Consider the following 22297-nt stretch of genomic DNA (forward strand, 5'->3'; position numbering starts at 1 on the left):
CCACCCTCACCCGTGGCTGCTGCCCTCGGAGGGGGTGCTGGGGAGGAGCAGGCCTAGCCTGGAGTCTCTAGCCCGAGGGGTTTGGACCAGAACTCAAGCACATAATACTTTCCCTTCTCCTTGAGGTGGCGCTCACCGATGCCCGCCTGGGCTGTAATCCAGGGGAGCCGCAGGTAGAGGATCACACCCCAGATGTTGAGCATGCACCGGATCTGGCAGGAGAGTGGAGTTAGAGGCTTCCTGAGGGCCAGACGCCCAAGGCCAAAGCCTCGTGTGCTTGTTCCCATGTTCTAGGGGACATCCTAGGTTCCTGTGCTCTCTCCCCCATGGGATCAGGCTGCCTGGCTTGGGGGCGAAAGGGGAAGACAATTTTCATCCCACATCCTCCTACTCTGCCGAGGAGGCTTGGGGAGTGGCTTCCGCTTTCCCATCATTCACCCTGTTCCAAGCCCCAAGACCGACCCTGTGTCTGCTAGGTCCCAGCCATTGCCTTGGGCAGCTATAGGCGCTGGGCGTAGTATTCTGGACGCATCAGCAAAAGCCAGCTGAAGCCAGCATCCCCACCCCCGCCTCGCCATAGAGCAAAAAAATCAAAGGCAAAGCCAGAGGTCATCATTGGGGCTGAAGTTGCAAGGACCTAATATGGTCTTTGGTCTTGCCAACTCCTAGAGCCAGGTAAGGATGTGTAGCCTTCACACTCATGAGATTTCTGGGGCTCTCATCTGTTGAGATGAAAATCAGGGCGTGCCTGGTTCTGGGCAGCACAAATCAGGGCTTGTTCCAACTGTACCCCGTCCCCACAACTTTGTAGAACACGATATTGTCTTTCAAAGTCAAGGGCACCTGATTCTTTATTAGCTGAAGGCTTCACACTACAGCTAACACTCCTATTTCCAGTAAGTGGTAGGAGAGTGGAGGGAAATTGTAGTTTTGTATGTTAGTGCTGCCCTCTAGTGTCTTATGGGGGAATTTCTTCTAATTACCCCCTAGCAGGCATCGATCCAAGAATTTTCACACCTCACAACTATTTTTAATGCTCAGTATTACAGGCGAGGAAACCGAGGCAGGGAGTGACTAAGTAACTTTCCTAAGGCTACAACATTAGTGACTGAGTAGCTAAGCAGAGATCTTCTCAGGCTTGGGTCTTGGGCAAGAACACAGAAGAAGTTTGGGAAACCTACACCAAATACAATTAATTGGAGGTCACTGCTGATGGGGAAACTGAGGCCCTAACTGAGCCCAGGGTCTAAACTACTCACGAGGGCCTGAGAGTCAAAGCGGAGGTGGAATGGGGCTCTACTCCCCCGCCCTGTCTAGACTTCAAGCCCCAGTCCACAGCCGCTCACCATCACCCCCTTGACCCAGCCGAAGCGCACAGGTTCTCCGGGGCTCTTCTCGCTGTTGGTGCCTGTCTCATCCTCCACGAGTCCGTCAGTCAGCTCATGGCCTGGCCGTCCATCAAAGGCCAGGGCATGCAGGTGGCTGCCTTCCTGCTGGGGGGCCCAGAGACCAATAGGAGTCAGGGAATGGAGGTGGGGGCGGGCTGTCTGTATTCGGTCCTGCCTGCCCCACTTGGCAGCCTTTGGACCTCTTCCTGGGCCCAATGCTGCTTGAAGCTTGGAGAAACTCCAGAGAGAGCAAGCACGGTGAGCCTTCAGAGTGCTTCTGCTCAGGGAGGCTCCTCCCACTCTAGGGCGGAGGGCTGAGATCTGACAAGCCTGCAGTCTGAGAAGGGACTGGATAGGAGGTGAGGGAGTATGTCCCACGCCACACACCCCACACATCGGGGTCTCTGGCACAGATAGACTTGAACTCAGGCCTGGACTCCAGCATGGCAGTCTTCTGTTTCGTATCCCTACTGACTGCAGCCCACTCCGGGGCCTTCTTCTTCTTCCCCTTCTTCCCAGCACCTCACCTCAACATCCCTATTCAAACAAGGGGTCTTGTTTGGCTCCTTCAGAGGGTGGCTTTGAAACACGGAAGAGTGTTAGAGATTTGGAAAGTTCCATATCCAGAACCATCCAACTGTTGGTGAAACTGTGAGGTGGCGGGGATTGGACCCTCCAGCTTCCCAGACAGCGAAGCCAGTGAGCTGATGTTTGAGAGGGCGCACCATGCTCCCTCCTCCCCCTCACAGTCTCTCTCAGCGGTGTGCAACCTGCATTTGTATAAGCAGCAGGCTCTGCTCTCCCTGCACCGCCGGTGCCTGGACAATAGGTATCATGAGTGCCCCTGAGCTTTACAGCATCTCTGTCCACTATTTCATCCGGGTATCTTGAACCTAGAGGAAGATGCCCAGTCATCTTGCCAACGCGGTTGACAGAGCTTGTGGCCAGTCTTTGAACTGCCGCTTACCTTGAGGAACGAATGCAGGTCAGCCAGGGTGGGCCGCACCTTCCGGGGCTCACCAGGCAGGGCACTGTTAGCGTAGTGTTCATAGGCTGGCACCACGTCTATCGTGTTGTAACCGAAGGTGCGCATGTACAAGGTGCTGCCGTGTGTCAAGTGGCTGGGCTGGCTGCTGTCGCAGGTGGCTGGTGTGGGCTCGTCGCCTGCCATCAGCGTGCTGATGGTGAAGCGCCCACTGCACAGAGCATCGCCAGGCAGCTCTGTCACAGGGAGCTCTGCCATTATGGCTTCTGGGTATCAAAGGAGGGGACCGAGTGGGCAAGGGCACTGAGGGTGGCTTTATAGGCTGGGTGGCCGCTGGGAGAAGGCGGGACCTTGGTCCAGACAGCCCAGGGCGAGTGAGCAGGGTCTCTGCCAGGGTGAGAGGCGGAGCACAGCAACTGCTGTCCTGCCCCCATTTATCTGATCACTGACACAGGGGTTACCCTGGAGCAGGAAGTGCTGAGCTAGAGCCCCGAACCACAAGCCTGAGTCCTGTGGTCACCCTTCTAAGCCTAGGGTAGCAGAGGTTCTGCAGCTAGGACCCAGGAAGCAGCAGACATGAGAGAGGACCCAGAGGAGGTCCGCTGCAATTACCTGCCTATACTGCAGGTTAACAGTTCCTCTTGTTGGGGCATAGCATTATTTCTTTCCTCTTATTTACTAGTTTGAATGGATGTCATTTTAGGACATACCTATAAAAAAAAAGGAAGTCTGTCTTCCAACCTCTGTCCCTCACAGTCTTAGCATCTTTCCTGATACATTTCAATATATATAAGCCATTATGATTAGTGGCCTCAAGCCAGATCTGCAGCCACCTCTTGGCTGACAAACCTTGAGGGCTTGGCGCTGGCCACTGGCCTCTAGGGCAATCAGGCACAGTGCCATACCTGACCTACACATTCGCAGGCTGGCCTACGGGGCTGTAGTTTAGAGCCCAGGGCAACTGGCCTTCCTCCCTGGAGCCATGCAGTGTTCCCATGAAATAGGAGGTCTGGTCACCACAGGCTCCCAAGCCATTGCAGAGACAGTGCCCTGGGGTATGAAAGAGATCCTGGGTCTTGATGCATGAATTAGTGGATGCTTGATGTGTCCTAAGAAAGCAATTGGCTTGTGGCTATGAGGGTTCCCAGAGTCAGCCCTTACACTGACGGCCCCACCCATAACTGTCTTTCCCTGAGAGGCTGGGCAGTCAGTAACCCATGGCTGTGAGGCATAAAAGCCCGGCATCCTGCCCGATCTCTGAAGAACCACCCAGGGTTTCCCTGGATCGTCTGAGGCTTAGGGTCTACCCTAAGGCCTGCTCCCTCTGCCCTCTCAGACACATGCCCTGAATTTGCTCTCAGTTTGTTCCCCAGCGAGGTGACCCAGGCTCTTACAAGAATACAAGACGACTGTACATGTTTCTTGATGCTTTATTGACTAAAACAAAGATTTGGAATTGACCTTGTCCATCAAGAACCGAGTGAATAATGAAAATTATATATGTACAAGTCATATATGCATGTTATATATGTATGTTATATATGTGCATATATATGCATGCTATTAGGCTATCAAGTCAAAATGTTTTCAGGAAAATGGATGGTCTCAGAATGAATATTAGGTGAGATCACACAATCTCAGAAATAAACCACACATTCTCCCTCATGTAGAATCTAACCAAAAATATATGTATGCATAAAAACAAAAGTACCTGTGGACACAGTACAACACACAGAAAGAGCATCAGAAAGGCTGAACAGAAAGGAACGAGGAAGGACTGAGCACAGGACAGGGCACAGAAAGGGGACAAAAAGCTAATGTTTTCCTAGTTCTAACTCTGTCACAGTTTTTTATTTTTATTTTTTGATTTGGATAGTGGACAACTGCAAAAAATATATTCGACACTAAAGCTGTAAAATTTAATGTGAAGCACCACACCTTCCTCTTCTATGCCAATTCTGTCTAGAAGAAGTTCATTAAGTTTTATTGACCTTGGGTGTGGATAAATTTGGTGTAGCCCTTTTTATTAATTTGCAAGATTTTTTGTTTGTTTTGTTTTTTGAGACAGGGCTTCTCTATAGAATAGTCCTGGGTGGCCTCTAACTCACTTTGTAGACCAGTGACAAACAAACAAAAAAATCTCGAACCTCCTGCCTCTGTCTAACAAGTATTGGGATTAAAGGCATCCACCACATCTGGCACAAGATTTTTTTTTTTTAAAATAAAGTTTATGACATTAAAAATAAATCTGAGAACTCTTATCCAACAGACCCTTCCCAGGACCCCATGCTGTGTGCCAGGGTCTTGGAAAAGTCATGGTGGAGTCAGAGCTCACAGAAAGCCACAGCCAGATCAGACCAGACCAGACCGGCTGTGAGGTGAGCAGACAGCTAGCTGTAGGAGTGGACCACTGTCAAAGTGTGGACAGCCAGGGAAGGCTTCCTGGAGGAGGCCTTTTAGCTGCCGTGTTCCTATGGAGGCCTGGGGTGGGTGAGGGTCAGAAGGCTGCTGTCCACTCACGTGCTGGGACTCTGCTCTGGCTCAGGCTCAGACTCAGGCTCCAGTATCTTCCAGAGGAAACCGGAAGAAAGCACTCTACTCCCTCCCATGGCCCTACTTCTCAGAACCTACCCATATCCCCTAGAGGACCTGCCCCAAGGCATCCAGACCCTGGTACCTCCAACAGGAAGTTGCACTCTGATGGGTGATTTCCAGAGACCCAGCTGGTCCCTGCTACTCTGGGCCAGAGGGACCAGGGCAGATGTGCCTGGCTAGGAAGATGGTGCTGAGACCACTTAAGAGACCGTCCCAGAGTCGCCCTATGAGCATGGAGATGGTCTCAGACCTCATTGCTTTTCATGGAGGGGGCAAATGTTCCCTCCAATTTCTTCAGAAGGAAGCCGTGAAGGCACGATTGATTGTTCGGCGACTATCTCAACCAATCAGAGTTTCAGACATGTGCTCAATCAATGCTTGTTGGCTGTACAGGGAATGAATGGAGACCAGAACTAAAGAAGCTAAGTCAGGCAGGCAATGCTTGGCTGGCAGGGTTACCTGGAGATGGACATGCAGGGGGTCTTTGGGGGTTCCCACAACACAGATTCTGCCTCTCTCGGACATTATGCAGTGAGCAGAGGAAGACTTACAGAGGTGGGTGGGCACGTGCTCCTTTTCCTGCCAGCTCCCAGCAGGGCTGAAGGCTTGAAGTAAGAACTCAGGGGCCAAGGACCCCTCTGGGTCAGTTTTCTACCTTCTTGGCAGGGATGGTGAGATTTGTAAAGCCACCCCCCAACAAGTCCATGGCCCTCGGGGGTAGATCTTATCTTCTGAGTTTTAAACTGCCAGCTACTTGACAAAAATCGCAGCCACCCAGCATCTGCACACCATTCCAACACACTGTGCGCTGGCAGCTACGGAAAATTCCTGATAGAGATCTTGGGATAGAAGAGGCCAGGGTTGGTTTTCAGCCAGGAGTAAGAGGCTGTGAAATTGCTGAATGACCTTGGCACTTAAGTTCTTCCTTTCTACAAAGCACTCGTGTTAGCTGGAAGGGGTGTGAGGCTGCTTTCCGAAACCTGCTGCCCCACTGCACTCTCTGGAGTAGAATGAGGTTCAGGCTGGATCCCTTGAGGGGCTTATCAGTAGGACAGCTGGGGACTGTTGGACACCTTGTGCCAAAGCACAGACCCTGAAAAAGGACCGCTTATGACTGATGGAATGCCGTATATCCAGGATCCAGCTTCTGAGAGGACACAGGACGCCCACTCCGAGTACAGTCCTGGGATTGGACCTCAAGGAGTTTCCATTCTGTTTGTTTTAGGGGTGCCTTGGATCAATTCTCCCCACTGGGTGAGCAAGCAAAGCAGGAGCCACACTTGTACCAGGGCCAGCCAAGGACCAGACAGACTCAGAGATTAGGAAAAAAAAAATCTTCTGGCCGAGTGCGAGGACAGGAGGGCAGGTAGCAACCTCCCAATGCTAAGCCTGCAATCTTCATGGCTACAGAGGCCTCTCAAAAAGTTCCCCATATATACCAGGCCCTGAGCCTGGAAGCTCAGAGCATGAGGCACCTGCAGAGAACGGGACCTCACAGGTGACAGGGGCTGAGAGGAAAGATAAGCAGGGTGGGGTGGGGGTGGGGCTGAAAAATGAGCAGGAGCAGAGGAGGAGGTGGGTTGGCTGGAAGAGCAGAGGATTGGTGGGACAGCAGGCTGAAGGGGTCATCTATCCATTTCACCTCGCTTATTAGGTAATTAACACACACAATTTTCTGTACTGAGCAACCCTACCCCCAATCCTCCCCAAAACAAGACAAGTCCCTGTCCTCCGGAGGCTCACATTCTAGAGGGAGAGGCAGGCAGCAATAAACAGACAGGCAGTCATCAGAATACACTTAGTGACGTGTGCTATGAAGAAAATAAAGCTTTCCTTAGGTATGACTAGGTCTCTCTGAGAAGGCAAATCTTGCAGTTTCTCACATATGAGCTAGGCCACCCATATGTGAGCAGGAACTGCAAGAGGAAGGGGCGGGGATAGGCAGGAAAAGAGCAAAGGCTCTGCACAAAATGTGGCTTGGGCTTCCAACAGAGCAGGAAGGCCTGTGTGTGTTAGAACCAAGCAGGCAGGGTGTGGACGTGAGAGAGAACCCAGGGCCTCATAGACTAACTTACAAGTGGCAAGATGGTAGAGTGTCCTGAAGACAGAGACGATAGTATTAGCATTTTGTATGAAGCCAGGTGTGTTTGTTTGTTTGTTTGTTTGTTTTGGAGGGTGGGATAGGAGAATCCCGTGGGCTAAGATGTTTATGAGCAGGGATCCTTGACAGGAGGAGCCTTGGATACCAGGATGAGGAGCTGCCTCTGTCCTGGGTGTTTGGGTGCCAGGAGCAGCAGTTGAGTGGGGTACATCAAATCTAAAGGAGTGGGGTTGGGGAGGGCCAGCAGATGCCACGACACGGTCAGATAAGAACAAGGAGCAGCTCAATTCGGAGCCCTGGGCCCACCTGCTTCCTTCTCGCGCTGCACACAGATCAGAGGCTCTCAGGAACGCTAACTCTGAGATCATGCCTCTGAGCCTTCGTGGGCTTGGGCAGAGCAGGGGGAGGGCAGAGCCTGGCATTTGCCTAAAGCTTCCCGGGCGATCATGAGGAGATGTGTGATAGGGATGCTATGGGCTGCTGCACATCATCTTTCACAGTCAGTTGTCCCAGCCCACCCTGTCCCCACGTTCCTGTGTCCGGTTGGTCCCACGACGCTTGCCTGGAGAGGATGGGTAGGGTGCAACCCTGGTGTCGTGAAATAGCCGGGTAAGAGGATGAGCTGCTCGTCGGCCTGATTCACAACACCAGCTGCAGCAACCATACCAGAATCACGTAGCTCCTTCCTGGGGGCGTGGCTCCTTTCTGGGGGCGTGGCTCCTCCAGTATGGAGATAGTGAGAAAGCCAGGCAGACATCTTCCCTGGCCAGGAGCTGCCCATGAAGGCCCAGAACCATGCAGAGGTCTAGGGTCCACAAACATGGAGCCGAATCCCTGCCCACTAGGGGCTCACAGACTTGATGACTCCCCGGAAGAGAGATAGACCCAAATCCTACTCAAGTGTAGGGACAGAGAAGGCACAGAGATATCAGGTCCACAGCAGCCCAGGAAAGCCAGAACAGGGCTGAACTGCTGGGATTCCCATAGAGCCCTGAAGAACACAAAGGTTTACCTGCTGTAATTCTGGTCCTTTTACCTGGACAGGTATTAGAGCAGCTGGACACCAACATGCCTTGAAGCTATGACCAGCTGATACAAGGGGGAAATGGGCAGACATTAGGACATCTGCATGCTTTAAGAAAGGACTCCTGACTGTTTCTTGGCCTTCTGGCTAAGACCAAGGGGAGGAAGGACTCCTGGCTTCTTTTCTTTCATGGACAGATTAACTGTTTTGCCACTATTTACCCCATGGGGCTCCACAGGTATGAGCAATGCAGTACTGATACTTAATCCAACTGCTTTGGAGCATAAGCAGAAGAAATTATGTCAGTGCCTTCAGATGCATGCAATTCAGGACCCAGAACCATGAGTCATAACTGAAGCACAAAAGCATAAAATCTTTGGATCAAATACTCTGTGGGTTCAGAAAAGGGGTGGCTTCCTCTGACTGACACAAGGATGCTACGAGGTGTTTGTAATATCTCAAAGAAAAGAGTGAGGAACGGTAATGTAAGCTTGGAGCTTCTTGGCAGCCAAGGTAAACAGAATCCTGAATAGATTCCTGTTTGCTGAGTGAGAGTTGACTCACCTTCCTTGTCTCAAATGAAGTAAGCCTTTATCCACCCTTTAGCCCTCCATGCATGCTTAGCTGCAGTTTTCAATGCAGGGCTGGTCTGAGCTCTGCGCTGCTGCAGCTACACAAACTGAAAAGCAAACCTAAAGAACTCAGGTTTCCAGTAACAGGTAAATTCTTCCATCTCAGTGACTCTGCCAGGAAACCAGTGATTCAGCTGTTTGCTTCTCTTGTGCCTAGACTTTCATTATAAAAGCTCCTTTAGCTTTCTAACTTTCTGGGAAACTCTTCCCCAAAACCAGGAGTCAGGTGAGTGGGGGGCGGGGGGAGACATGGCCATTCTGTCTCAATTTGAATTCCAGAGGTATATTTTTAAACAAGATTTTTATTGTTTTGTTAAAGCAGTCTCACTGGGTGTGGCTGCCCATGTCTGTAATCCCAGAACTCAGGAGGTAGAAGCCAGAGGATTGGGAGCTCAAGGCTATCCTCAGCTACACAGTACGTTCAGGCCAGCCTAGACCACAAGTCCCCAAACAAAACAACACAGGATTTTACTGTGTAGCTCATAATGGCTTTTTTATTCTAAGACATGGTGGTCTTGAACTCATGATCTTCCTGCTTCCACCTTCCAAGTGCTAAGAATTACAGATGTGCACCACCAGGCTCAAACTTTTTAGTTTTCTTGAGACAGTCTTGCAATATAACCATTGCTGGTCTGGTAACTGCCATGTAGCCCAGGCTACCCTCAAAGTTGCAGCAATTCTCCTGCCTCAACCTCACAAACACTGGGATTATAAGCTTAATGGTTTCGAGATTTTGGAACCCAGAAGCTCATGACCTTCCTCTGCAACAGGGACATTGGAAACATAACCTCAGAGTTGCTTTGAAAAGCCTGGTTAGCTCTATGCGAAGCCTGACTCTGGAGCTGTAGAGGGAATAGGAAGAGGGATCTGGCCATACTTTGAGACCTGGGTATCAGTCTCACCACCTGACAACTGGAGAGACCCTTCCCTCTGTGGGCTGACCATCTAGCAGGGGCTTTGAAGGACATTCACAGTGTTCTGCAAGCAGAAAGGCTTTGAGTGTTTCTGGATTCAGTTCTTCAGTTACCATGAAAAACAGGTGTGAGAAAATGAACCCCTCGACTAATCTGATTAGTTTGAAGGCATGCTTTCTGATGAGCAGCCGCTTTGACAGCTGTGGGCAAAAGTGGAACAAGGCGGCTCAGATTCCAAGCAGAAAAAAGAGTTGGCTGTGTTTGCAGGCGAGGGACTGGATTGCAAACTCAGAAAATCCTCAGAGAATTCTAGGAGAGCAGCACACGGTGCTTGCATGATCTGCCCCTCTCCTGGAGCCCTCGGAGTCCCTGAAGCTCTCCTACCCCTGGCCTGCAGCACCTGGGGACAGCTGCTGAGGACGTCTGAGCTCAGGCTGCGGAGCTCGACGCTGGCTCCACACTGGGTCCATGATGGCTGGGACAGGTCCCACAGTGTAGTCCCAATAGGAAGCTACTGAAGGTTTCAGGCCGGCCTCAAGCTTGGACTTGAGGCACTGAGAGGCTCTTAGAGAGCTGGCCCCAGTCCTCCGAGGCACAAGAAAGCAGGAGCAGGTGGACGGACATCTTAGGTCTGGGCTTAGGGATTCAGCAGATGTCATTCACCTGTGATGTCTTTGAAACACGATCTTGACTACTTTGCTCCCCATATGACAACTTTTTACGTCTGATGTCATTTTAAAAAGCCGCGTGGATGGGTGGTCTTTACCATGGTGGGGACACCGAACAAGATGATCTGATGGGCCTACCTTGGTCAACTTTTTCCTAGCCGGGCTGAATTTATTTTCACCTTTTTATGCAACTATTGTGCTGTAGAGTAGGGGAAAGGGCTGCGTGTGTTAGAGGCTGAGAGGCCTACCTCACCACTCCCTGTCAAGTCAGATCGATGTTCCTGGTCCTGCTAGGGGAAGGAAATCACCTGAGAAACTTCTGGAAAACACCAGCTAGTGTCTAGCCCCTCCAGATAGATGGCAGCAAGACCCCAAGAGCAACAGTTAGAGCCTCCAGTGTCACCAGGGCTGGGGGCTGCTGGGCTGGAGCCGACAGGAGGTCTGGCAGTGCAGCCCAGAAGCTGGCTCTTCTAGCTAAAGGAATGCTGACTCGGAAGTTTTCAAACACTCCCTTTATGCTGCAGGCGGCTTCGGAAGAGCTATTTCTTCTGGTTAGATACTGGAGATAGAAGCTGACCTGCAGGCTTTGTGCTAACTCACTGCCTCAGCATGGCAACTGTTGCCTTGCACTGACAGTCGTCTCAAATCACTTACCCAACGTCTCTCTCTGCCTCATGGGTCACCCTCCCTGCTCCCCTCCTGGTCCCCCACATACCTCTTGAACAAGGCAGGTACCCTATGATCCAGGCTGGCCAGGGAAGGGATGAACATGAGGCCTGTGACCTCTGCCAGGTTCTCCTCGGTTTCCGCTGCTTCACAGGAAACGTGAACACACGTGCTGCACCCCTGGAGCATGAGAAGTGGGAGCAGGCCAGAACTGACCTGGTGTCACACACATCTTCTGCTTGCCTCTGTGGGTCTCCTCCCACCCCAGTTAGCTCCTCCATCCCCAGTTCTGGAAATCCTGCCTTCCATCTTGCCCGCTTTGTGGAGGGCAGTGCTGGGATTGAACCCATGGCCTGTAGGAGGCAGACAGGCACTCAGCACTGAGATACCTGATCCCAGTCCTTTTATGTTTTGAGACAGGGTCCTGTCACTTAGTTGCCCAGATTGGCCTCCGGCTTGCAACCCTCCTGCCTCAGCCTACATAGCTGCAATTATAGGTGTGCACCACCGCGGCCATCTTCACCTTCCGTGCCCCCCTCCTGTGGCATTTCTTATTACTGTTGTTGTACATACATCTAGATCCTCAAACACAGGGATGTCCTCACAAATTGCCCCAGGCTCTGTAGCCTCGGGGCTCCAGGTTAGAGCTCAAGAGAAGCCAGAGAAGGCTTGAAATCAATCAGGACACTCTCTTACAGGAGACCCCTTCACTGCTGCTTGCCCCCGAAGAGGGCAGTGACTCTGTTTTAGGACCAGGCCTTGGGAAACTGGGGACATGGCGTGAGCCGCGACAATGGTCTGGCCTTGGGCAGGCGCTCACACATTTGCTGAATCGCAATCTCCAATCCACAGTTCCTGGAAATACAGGAACCACCAGCTGCACTCAACACACTTTGGTGTGGGCTACTCCACCTGAGCCCACGTGAAACCCTGTTGTGAAGGAAGTATGCCAAACAGCAGAGGGAAGCCCCCATCACCTTTGAGAGCCACCTAGGCAAGGCAGGGACAAGAGGGATGCAAGGAGACTTTTACCTGTTGAAGGCCGGAGTGATGGCTCCAGGTACCGAGTTGCTTGGATGCACTGACTTCCTAGGATCTAAGAGCGAGGGAGCTGATACCCCTGCTTTCCCTGTGGTGAGGTGTCTCCGGGGAGAGGGGAACGGAGCTCCCAGCCCTTCCCAGAGCTCTGCCACACCGTAGCTCTGTGGCATAGGATGTCCACACCCCCTGCCCCCAGCACATGCTCTGTGTCCAGGGCTCGGCTCTCCAGTGCCTTGCTTGATTCTGTCTCTTCTCTCTCACATCAGTCATGGGCAGTTTGCATTTTCAAATGTGGACGGCTGCAGTTACTACCAAAGGGGCCGCATGCCGCACATCCATCCATGTTTTAGAAAATTGTTTGCTTTAAAGTATTAAACAGCCAGCCAGTTTGCTCGAGAGCTCACGGCAGGATCCCACTCTACGTGTTGAGTGCTAGAGGCATGGAGGAGGATGACTCTAGTGTGGCACTAATGGAGAAAGAGACAGGCAGGACAACTGAGAAGGACCTTCCCGACAATCTCCGGAGCAGTGGGGACAGCTCTCAACAGGGCTGCCGTGAAGCTCCCGGGCTCTGGGCCTCTCTTCCCAGCACCAGTCTATTTGCTTCCAGGGTTTCTATAGTGAAACCCGGCCATTTCTAAGGAAGAGCTGAAGTGATATTCATGGTGGGCCAAACAATCTCCACTTTCTTTTTATAAAGACAAGGTCTTAGTTGACTTAGACTAAACTCAAGTAATCCTCCTGTGTCTGCTTCCCAAGTAGCTGGAACCACAGGTAGACTCAGAACTTTTCCATGAGAAAGGTAGACGCTTCAAGAAACAGCGCCAGGAGTCCTCTCTGTCAGATTCACCCACTCACCAGTGTCCCTTCCAAGGCCACACACTGCCTTGCCAGCCTGGATCCAGGAGGTGCCAAGTCCAGGGCACATCATGAATCACATCATAAGGGGTACGAGGGCGTGGGTACAGGGTTAAGACTCTGAGATCAGCAGTCTGCCTCCAAGGGACCTGCTCAGCTGAGGGCCCCATCAGGAGCCATGGCCAATCTATACGGCTGGTCATTCATCTATCCCCAGGCGGAATACCAGAGCCCAGACCGCTACAGTATTCTTGGTTAAAAACATAGCAGGTACTGTCAAGAAACAGCTGTCCCAGGTCAGGCCCAACCTCTCCTGACAGCTGAGACACAGTTAGCCCTCATTATTGACTCACTAATGCTTCCCATTGAGGGCCCCAAATAAAGGGCCCCAGCCCCAGAATGCCATTTGTTGGCTTTGCAAACAAAATGCTGTTTATTGTCGCCACAGTTTGAATTTGATGTTCCCCAGATACCAAAGGGCTGGGTCTGAGGCCATTAATGACTTCAGAGCTTCCAAGCTGGGACAGAAGTCCTCTACTTACAGAAGCAGATGGCTGTGACTGGAGAGACCCAGAGACTAGGGGCCAGGTAGGCCTGAGGAGCCTTACATTCAGGAGTACTGAGGAGCTCCCTTGCCCGAGGTGAGGAGAGGCACTTCTGTTACCTTCTGGGAGCCTCAGTTAGGGAGTTCCCATTCCACTGAAGAACAGAACAAAGGGAGCACATGGTGCATTGGGAGAGCATTTACTGGATAGACAGGGGTGGAAGCGTCCTGAACAGAGCAAACACACAAGTTACTGCACGGAAAGGAACACACGAACACACACTGACTCTCCCACCATTCCCCCCACCCCACAAGCATGACATCAGAAAGGCTAAGAGGAAAGTAGACAATCTGTCCATCACAATCCAACACAAGTTATTCACCAAGTGAGGACTGTGTCTTGTCTTTTCCCCCTTCTGGCATAAACAGCATTCGAAGCCCCTGATGGACAAACATCTGGAAGGTGACAGGAGAAAGGCCCTGGGGGACCCCCCAATTGTCCCAGTCAGTCAACCTGCCTGAAGGCCAGTTAGTTACTGCCTTCTCGTCTTGCTGCCATGTTTGCTACCTCTCAGGTGTAAATGGCAGCAAAGGAGGCTTAGCCAAGTAGCTGTAGAGCTCCTGGTGCCAGCAGATGCAGAGCCAAAGGCACAACAAACTGCCACCGATGCTGTCATCTGCGCCCAGAGGTGACTCTGTGTTCATTGCTAAATCTGTCCCCTGATGAAGGAGCTCATACAACCTTTTGCCACTAAAAGGCTAGGCCGGGTCTTCTGGGGCCCCCAGAAGGCTACGTTTACGTTGGAGCTAGATACCCCTTCCAGACCTGCAACAAGCCCTTCCTACTGCAACAAGTCAGTGAATGTCGACAGCTAAAGGTTTTACCTGCCTTGTGCCCAAGAAACGCATGTTCAAGGGCAAAGGCAGCCAGGGACAATGTATGCCAGAGCAATGCTGGGTCTCTGCCCACACTACCCCTACGTATGCAACAGTATTCAGTCTTGGGGTCTTCACCCATTGCCCTACCTGAGGGATTATTCAGCTCACCCTGTAGCCAGTCAGTCAACACCACTTTAGCATGCTCAGGGCAACATGCCAGTCTGGGGTCTATTTGTAGCAAGCTTCAGGCATGAATGGCATGGATAAAAGGAATAGACTCATGGCAAGATACATGAACTACCCAATGAGTTACAGACAGAGGCTCTGATGCCCAAGGAAAAACATGGGTGTGGAGCCTAGAGCAGGAGGAGCTGGCACATTCAGCTAAGCTAGCCTTGAGGGTTTGGGCCAGGAGCATTTATTCAACTAAACTAGGCAAGAACAAACACGCCTTTGTTTTGTTATTTAAATCAGGCAATACTGGGGGCTGTGGGAAGACCCACAATTATTTGCTTAAAATATCCTAAACCCTAGGACTTAAAATGACAGGGCTAAAGCATCACAGTTGTAACCACCTGACTCCTTTGGGCCCCAGTCTAAGTTTACATGGTGCACTTGTGGGGTCTGCTTTCTGCCTCCAGTATGAAGAAGCTACCAGCCCTTCAATGAACTTCCCAGCTCAGGAGCTGCAAAACCAGAAGACTCGCTCTATGAGGGTCCCCCAGCTCCACCTCACTGTTCATTTGAAGCTATCCAACTTTACTTAGCAGTTTACTTGGGAACAGGAAGGAAAAAAAAAACTAATTGGGGGTTGGGGGGGGGGGAGAGCAAATCTCCGGGCCCAGGAAAGGTGCTGGGTCTCTTCACTCTTACCTCCCCTATGATGTCCCCAGGAGTTAATTATAAGATCCTGAGGCAGCCTCTTACCCTGTCTGACTCAAAACACCCTTGATTTTGTTCAAGAATAGAGCCCTGGAAAACAAGAGACTCCGAGAGTCATTTTCTCATGTCTCCAGGCAAACAATTAAATCACAATGCATCAGGTGAGTATTTAGTTCTCTGAACAAATGAGTGGAGATGGATTAAACTAGTAATCTGCCACAGAGTCATGCAGCCAATGGACATGCACGACTTCTGGGAACAAGAGACCCTGATGATGTCATGCCTTGCAAACTCAAGTTGTTCTTAGCTCTACCCAGGCCCAGCATGCCACATGTAGTCACAGAATCAGCACAGAGAACAAGCGCTGTGATTCGCTTGTGGGAGGATTGATTCTTCCGGAACAGTACCTCATTCTTCCCACAAAGGTCTCCCAAACCAACTCCTGATCTGCTGGCCACTGACTACACCACTATCCAAGCAGCTGCTTTTCTTGCCTTTTGGTCTCATCTGGTTTCTGGCAGGACATGTATGCAGTTCTATATGCAGCCAGACTGCATAAAGCAAAGACAAATTCACAATTGATTCTTACGGAGTGAAGAAGAGACAAGTCACAGAGGCCACAACCAACTCCAGTCTTCTCGCATTGTGCTAAAAAAGTCATTTTAAGAAATAAAGTTAGGGGGCTGGAGAGATGGCTCATCAGTTAAGAGCACTGACTGCTCTTCCAGAGGTCCCGAGTTCTATTCCCAGGGCCAAATGGTGGCTCACAAGCATCTGTAATGGGGTCTGATGCCCTCCACCAGTGTGTCTGAAGACAGCAATGATGTACTCATATACATAAAATAAATAAATCTTTAAAAAAAGAAATAAAGAAATAAAGTTACATGCTACGGAAGTCTGGAGTACTCTCATCACACCATGCCAGCTCCTGGGGCACACAGTGAGATACACCTTGCTCAGATGCGCCTACAGGACTTGCCTTCTGTGACTGCACAATAAATCTCAGGTTTGGGGCCCACCGACAAGATTTGACCAAAGAAGGAAGATAGAACACAACCAGGAGGAATTCCCTTTATGGATCATGAAATCTGTGTCCATTATCGATCCATTAGCCCTTTCCCAAAGGACAAGATATGGAAGTGACTATCCTGTGATAAGAGATTTCTCCCTGGGACAAAATCCTTTTAGGAAAGCCTATGGGAAACCGTGTTCCTGAAGAGCAGACCTTGCTCAACTGGCTGACACCGGAGCAAAGGCTCATTTTGATCCTTCTACTTTAGTTCAGGGCTATTGGACCTGTGGGAGAAGTAGGGTCAGTAACAGACGACAACTACTGCTCAGGGACCAAATACCTAGAATGCAAATGGTTTCTGTATGTGAGACATGCAGAATGAGCCGGTGAGCTTGCTTTCATGAGTCTAAGTAGATCAACTGAGTGTCAAAGGAGAGAGGTTTAAAAGTTCTTTACGAGAGGGGAGTGTGAAGTCAGCTCTCAGCAGAGCAGGAGTGGATGGGCTTGCCCACTCTGCACCGTGAGCTGGGTACTTGAACCTCTTCTATTCCAGCAGTCCCAGGCCCATGCTTTGATCTACCACTGGATCGCACACCAATCACCTGGACCCTTGGCTGAGGAATGAGGGGTGGTGTGGGGCTGGATGACCTCAAAGGCTACTCAAGAGAACAGCAGCACTTGGTACTCCACCCAAGGCCGGCTTCACACTCAACTGCACTTGTGGAAATGCACAGTGACTTTGCTCTGCGGACTGTGGCATCTGAGTGAATGGGAGTCCAAAGGCTTTGATTCCTTGCTCATGGTGGGTAATTTTTTAATCATTTAAAGTCACATTGGCCAGACTCACACCTACGTACGCTCTCATTCCCTGGCCCCAAAACAACTGTGGACAATATTTCCCAAGTAAATACAAACACACACACACACACACACACACACACACACACACACACACACACACCAAAACAAGAAAACAACCTAAAATTTTAAAGGAAAAAAAAGGAAAAAGAATGTTTAAAAGAAATACAAATCAAAGAAATTTATTGGTATTGACAAAAATACATAATACAAAAAACAAAACACAACACAACAGAAACAAAACTGGAAACCCACCCCAGCTAGCCCATGTGCCTAACGTACTGACAGTGTGCAGTCCCAGGCCCCATCAAACACAGCGCTTAATTCATGAGGACCTCCATCTGCACCAGCCTGGCATTAGTGTCCCCAGACGTCCGGTACGGTATCATCCCAGCAAAGGTAATCAGGGCTCTGGCTTGACTTCGGAGTTGCTGAGAGAAAAGAGGTCAAGACAAGAAAACTGGTTAACTGCGGGTCAGGGGAGGCACCCACCAGGCTCTTCTGTGCTGCACATTCGATGTCAGGAACGCCTCAGCCTCCATTGCCACATTAGCCCAGCTTCATGTCCCTTTAACAAAACTTGTCCCCTGGGCCCCATTCCACATGGTGTCAAAGCTTCTGACTGAACAGAGGCTGGAGACTGCCAGAAAGCTGCCTCACCTTAGCACGCCTGGCTAGCTTCTACACGGCTGGAGCTTCTGCAGGCCTGCTCCCGGTTCCTGAGCCTCCCTCTCTCCTAGCTGGTTTGTTTATCATCTCCACAGGGACCTGAGTGTCTAGTGCCCCACAGAGCCCTGGCAAGGCCACCTTGCAGGCTGTGTCCCTGCAATCCAAGTCACTCTCCTCGTCCCTCCTCCCACTTCCCTCCTCTTCTCCCTTTAGAACACAGGGCACTTTTCTGAAAACACAGCACTTTATCAAAACCCAGATCTTTCCAGTAAGTGGGAGGGGATGGGGTGGGATGGGGGGAGAACCCAGTTTCCAAGTGATAAATTACTGAAGACAGAATAGAGAAATTTAAGAGGATTGTACACTAGATTAGACTTAGGGTCCTGTCAGGTGGCTTTGAGAGACACTGGGCTCTGAGGACTCAGGCTGCCCACCCTGAGATGAACTTTCTCATACTAGCAAGCAAGGAAGCAATCCAGATCATACAGAAGAAAGGCCACAGTTTTCTCAACCAGGATTGAAACTTTAGGGCAAACTCCAGGGTCACTACCAGGTCCTCAAGGACCATTTCAGAACACTGAAAGGCAGATGCTTTTCACCTGAAGTGTGAAATAAACTGTCAAGTGTATGGTGTCCTTAATGTCCTAACAAAAAGAAATCTTACTTGGTGATGAGAACCCTCCTGGTATTCCCTTCAGGTTAAACAAAAACACCTACGCTACCGTACTGATTTAGAGTCTTTAAATGAATTGTGGAGAAGGTTAGGCAAAAGGATATGACAGCACTTCAGACTTTAAACTGAGCAGGCAGCTTTGATCAATAAGTTTCTATTGTCATCCATCTCTACCTCTCAGAGTAAAATAAAAAATACAGAAACACAGAATAGACCCGGCATAGAGGCACACGCCTTCAATCCCAGAACTTGGGAGGCAGTAGCAAGCAGCTCTCTGAGCTCTCAGCTGCTCTACAGAGTGAGTTTCATGACAGCCAGGGCTATAGAAAGAGACCCAGCCTCAAGAAGGAAGAGGAGGAGAAGGGGGAGGAGGGAGAGAAGGAGAAGGAAGGAGAAGACGGAGGAGGAGAAGGAGAAGGAAGGAGAAGACGAGAGAGAGAGAGAGAGAGAGAGAGAGAGAGAGAGAGAGAGAGAGAGAGAGAGAGAGAGAGAGAAAGAAAGAGAGAAAGAAAGAAAGAAAGAAAACAAAAGAATAGAATGGTAGGCTATGAACAACTTTTCTCCCCTGCAGGACTGGGCTGTAAGAAGCTATGCACACTATGCAAGTGTCCTACGACACAACACTCAGCAGATCTACTGAAGGCTCCCTCCAGATGAGGGAAGCGGCTGGTCAGAGTGTCCTGCAGGGTCCTACTGACCTACAAAAACACACAACTGCTCAGAGCCTCCTTTGCCATTGAGCAGTCCTGCCAAGGGATAGAGAGGTCCAGTGAGTGAGCTGGCAAGGGTATACTCAGAACACAAGCTCCAGACTCCCCAGGGGTAGCTGCATCTGGTGTCCAAATGGAACAGCACAGTGGCTCTCAACTTTCACAGGGATTGCATATCAGATATCCTGCATATCAGATATTTAGTATATTTTTGTAACTAGCAAAATTACAGTTGTGAAGTAGCAGCAAAAATTATTTTATGGTTGGGGGTCAGCACAACATGAGGCGCTGTGTTAGGGGCTGCAGACTAAGGCTGGGCACCACTGGACCAGCTGATCACTCCACAGAGCCCTCCAGGCACTGTTCGTTCACAGTGAGCTCGCTCTGTTAGGGACAGTAAACAACACACAACTTCTGAGGGAGGAGGAGTGATTGCCTAACACGTTTAATTCCCCTAATCAAGTTCAGTTAGCAGAAAATACTCATAAGTCCCATAGAAATACTAGACTAGGCAGTTGGTTAGTGGCACAAACATGTAATCCTAACATGCAGGAATTCAAGTTCAAGACTAGCCTGGGTGACTGAGTAAGACTGCATCTCTGAAAACTATGAGGCACAGCTATCGTGGCCAATGGAAAGGCAATTTAAACAAACTGTTCCCTTAACCCCCAAACAACAATGACAAAAAGCTAGTGATTGTCCTGCCTCTTGGCTTAAATGGGTCAAACCAAAGGGGGTATGCTGTTGAGTCCCAGGACCCAAACCACTAGACTATTTAGCATAGGTGTTGATGGAAGCCCTACAGGAAGTCATACCCAGCCTCTCCCACCCTTTGAGGAACCAGCTAGCGCTGGTTCCCTCTGTCAGATCTCAGCTTCCTCAGCTGTAAGATGGGGATCATAGTCACCTCTCAGGATCTACTGTGATGCTGAGAGGGGAGAAGCAACGATTTGCAATAAAGAATGTACTATTCAAAAAGCAGAATACAGTATGTTGAAAGTGTTCACCCCTGAGCAAGACTCTATGTAACTTTGTATGTTAAATAAACAGAAATCCCATGGATCGATCCAAATCAGCGTTTTGTTTGATTTCCACCCTTCCCTAGTCTGAGCAGCAGCAATGGCTCCTCCAGGAGCTTCCTGTATGAGGCTGACACCAGGGCTAGGTTCCTAAGGAAAGAGTGGTTGGGGCATGTGGTCAGAGGACTAGGAAATGGGATTCCGAACCAGCAGGGATTCTGGCACTGTTTCCCAGGAAGGCTGGGATCTTACAGAGTCACGGTCTTCGATGACTCGCTGGGGCCTGGTTGCTGAAGACGGACTCGTTCCCTTGAGCCTCTTAAACTGTGTGAACAGGATGTTCATGGTGGCGAGAAGAACTTCCGAGAGGTTGTGCCTGATCTACAGAGAAAAACACCTGGATGAGGGAAAGGAGCCCAGTCCCCAGAGGGAGCAACAAGCGGAGGGAGCATGGCCTCTGCCTGGTCACGCTTCACCCCACAGCTGCCAATGGAGACTTACAGTCACCAAATGGGAACTGGTGGCATCATGATGTCCAGAGTGTCAGCAAATTCCTGGAATTGCTGCTCACTGGCCCTTCCTTCTCCCCGTTCCCTTACGGTACTTAGGCGGGGCAGCATGACCAAAGCACAGGCAGCACACACCTGTAAGCATGGAGCCTCTGCTGCCAGCACAGTGAGAGCAGAGGGTCTGCATTCAGTAGCATGGCTCTCCAGGTCCCTGCAACTCCCCAGCCTCAGACCTGTCTACCTGTCTCCATTTGCCCTTCATTGGGAAGTGTATAAGGACAGAGCTTGGTATATTACTTTAGCCCATGATATGATAAACCTTGTATATAGGGGAAGGTAAGAAACAACCCAGAAACAATGGCTGATAGCAGCCTTCTCCTCTGATGGGTAGTAGTAACCTGGAGTGCAGCCCTTTGGCTAGCAACCCCACCCCACTCTGGTGCAGGGATTCCGAGACATGCTGCATTGCCTGACTTTTATATTCCCTACTGTTAGGCAGGCAGTGGGCATCCAAACTCAGGCTACCTTTGCCATCACGCCTTCTCCAGTGAACCTACCTTCCCAGCTCCAGCTTTTTATGTTAATGTACCCAAGAACTCGGAGAGTTCTCGCTATGGTAGCCACCTAGACTGGATTTTTCTAGAATGGGTCCAATTTCAGCTTTCCTGACAGTCTGTGAGTTCATACAATGGGTTCTTAGCGAAAAGGGTTCGGGTTGACCTATGAGTCTGGCTTAATTCTCTCACTGCCTATGCACACCAGAGGATATTTCAACACTTAAGTATTTCTACAGGATGTGTGAGATATCATGGGGTCATGGGTCATGATCTACAGCCTACTTCCCCAAGGTCTGCCTTGGTATATAAAGTGGAGAGCAACCGAGGAAGACACTCATCTTCTTCTGTGAGCTTCCAAACGTACCCACAAAATGTGTCCATACACACAGGAACATATAGAAACATACATCACACATGCACAGATACATTTAAAAAAATAAAGTTTTCAGTTTTGCAAGGGATGGGATTCTGTAATGAATAAAGAGAAAGACTCACTTCGTCACTGAAGTTTCGGAAGGCAGCCACCCTTTCTTCCACACTTTCCTGATTCAGAGGCACCAGCTTCAAGCGGTCAATAATCTGTTTCAGACAAGACATCACCAGCCACATGACACAGCATTAGAGTTACATCACCCTTCCTGCCCCTCTCCCGCAAAAAGAAAAAAACCAGTCAGCTTGTTCAAAATGACAGAAAATGCCGATCTTCCTGTACATAAAAGCTTTGATCTTGATAGTGACAGATGCCTTTAGCTCTAGCATGAGAAAGGCAGAGGCAGGTGTATCTCTGTGAGTTCAAGGCCAGCCTAGTCTACACAGTGAGTTTCAGGACAGTCAGGTCTACATAAAGAAACCCTATCTCAAAAAAACAAAACAAAACAAAAAAACCAACAACAAAAAGCCCTCAAACAATAGCTTTGATCCTAACCCATTAACTTCATTTTTATAATTTCCAGACCCAATTCTAAAATTCAGAGATTTCTTTCAGAAGCCTGTTTCTGTATTAAGTGGGAGAGGAAAAAAAGAAAAGCATGGGGGTGGTGAAGGGGACAGGAATTTTTAGATTCTCAGGATCACACTTGTCTTTGTCATTTAACAGGCATCTCGGTGATAACC

The 22297-nt window shown here is 50.0% G+C and overlaps 2 protein-coding genes across 3 annotated transcripts in view; both read right to left on the bottom strand.

Annotated features, from left to right (window-relative positions):
- The window catches only part of Slc12a3 (solute carrier family 12 member 3), a 37700-nt gene extending 35060 nt beyond the window's left edge, over positions 1 to 2640 (bottom strand). For both annotated transcript variants that reach the window (XM_052166684.1, XM_052166685.1), the window contains exons 1-3: positions 2356 to 2640; positions 1347 to 1493; positions 137 to 212 (exon numbers count right to left, since the gene is read on the bottom strand). In XM_052166684.1, the coding sequence (XP_052022644.1) occupies positions 137 to 212; positions 1347 to 1493; positions 2356 to 2631 (499 nt within the window). In that variant the 5' untranslated portion in view covers positions 2632 to 2640. The remainder of the gene's footprint in view (positions 1 to 136; positions 213 to 1346; positions 1494 to 2355) is intronic.
- Positions 2641 to 17202: 14562 nt separating this feature from the next.
- The window catches only part of Nup93 (nucleoporin 93), a 99386-nt gene continuing 94291 nt past the window's right edge, over positions 17203 to 22297 (bottom strand). Inside the window, exons 20-22 of the mRNA XM_052166512.1 lie at positions 21680 to 21763; positions 20371 to 20499; positions 17203 to 17478 (exon numbers count right to left, since the gene is read on the bottom strand). Of these exons, the coding sequence (XP_052022472.1) occupies positions 17368 to 17478; positions 20371 to 20499; positions 21680 to 21763 (324 nt within the window). The 3' untranslated portion in view covers positions 17203 to 17367. The remainder of the gene's footprint in view (positions 17479 to 20370; positions 20500 to 21679; positions 21764 to 22297) is intronic.

The sequence above is a fragment of the Apodemus sylvaticus genome, chromosome 21 (assembly GCF_947179515.1).
Source record: "Apodemus sylvaticus chromosome 21, mApoSyl1.1, whole genome shotgun sequence".
NCBI classification, from domain to species: domain Eukaryota; kingdom Metazoa; phylum Chordata; class Mammalia; order Rodentia; family Muridae; genus Apodemus; species Apodemus sylvaticus.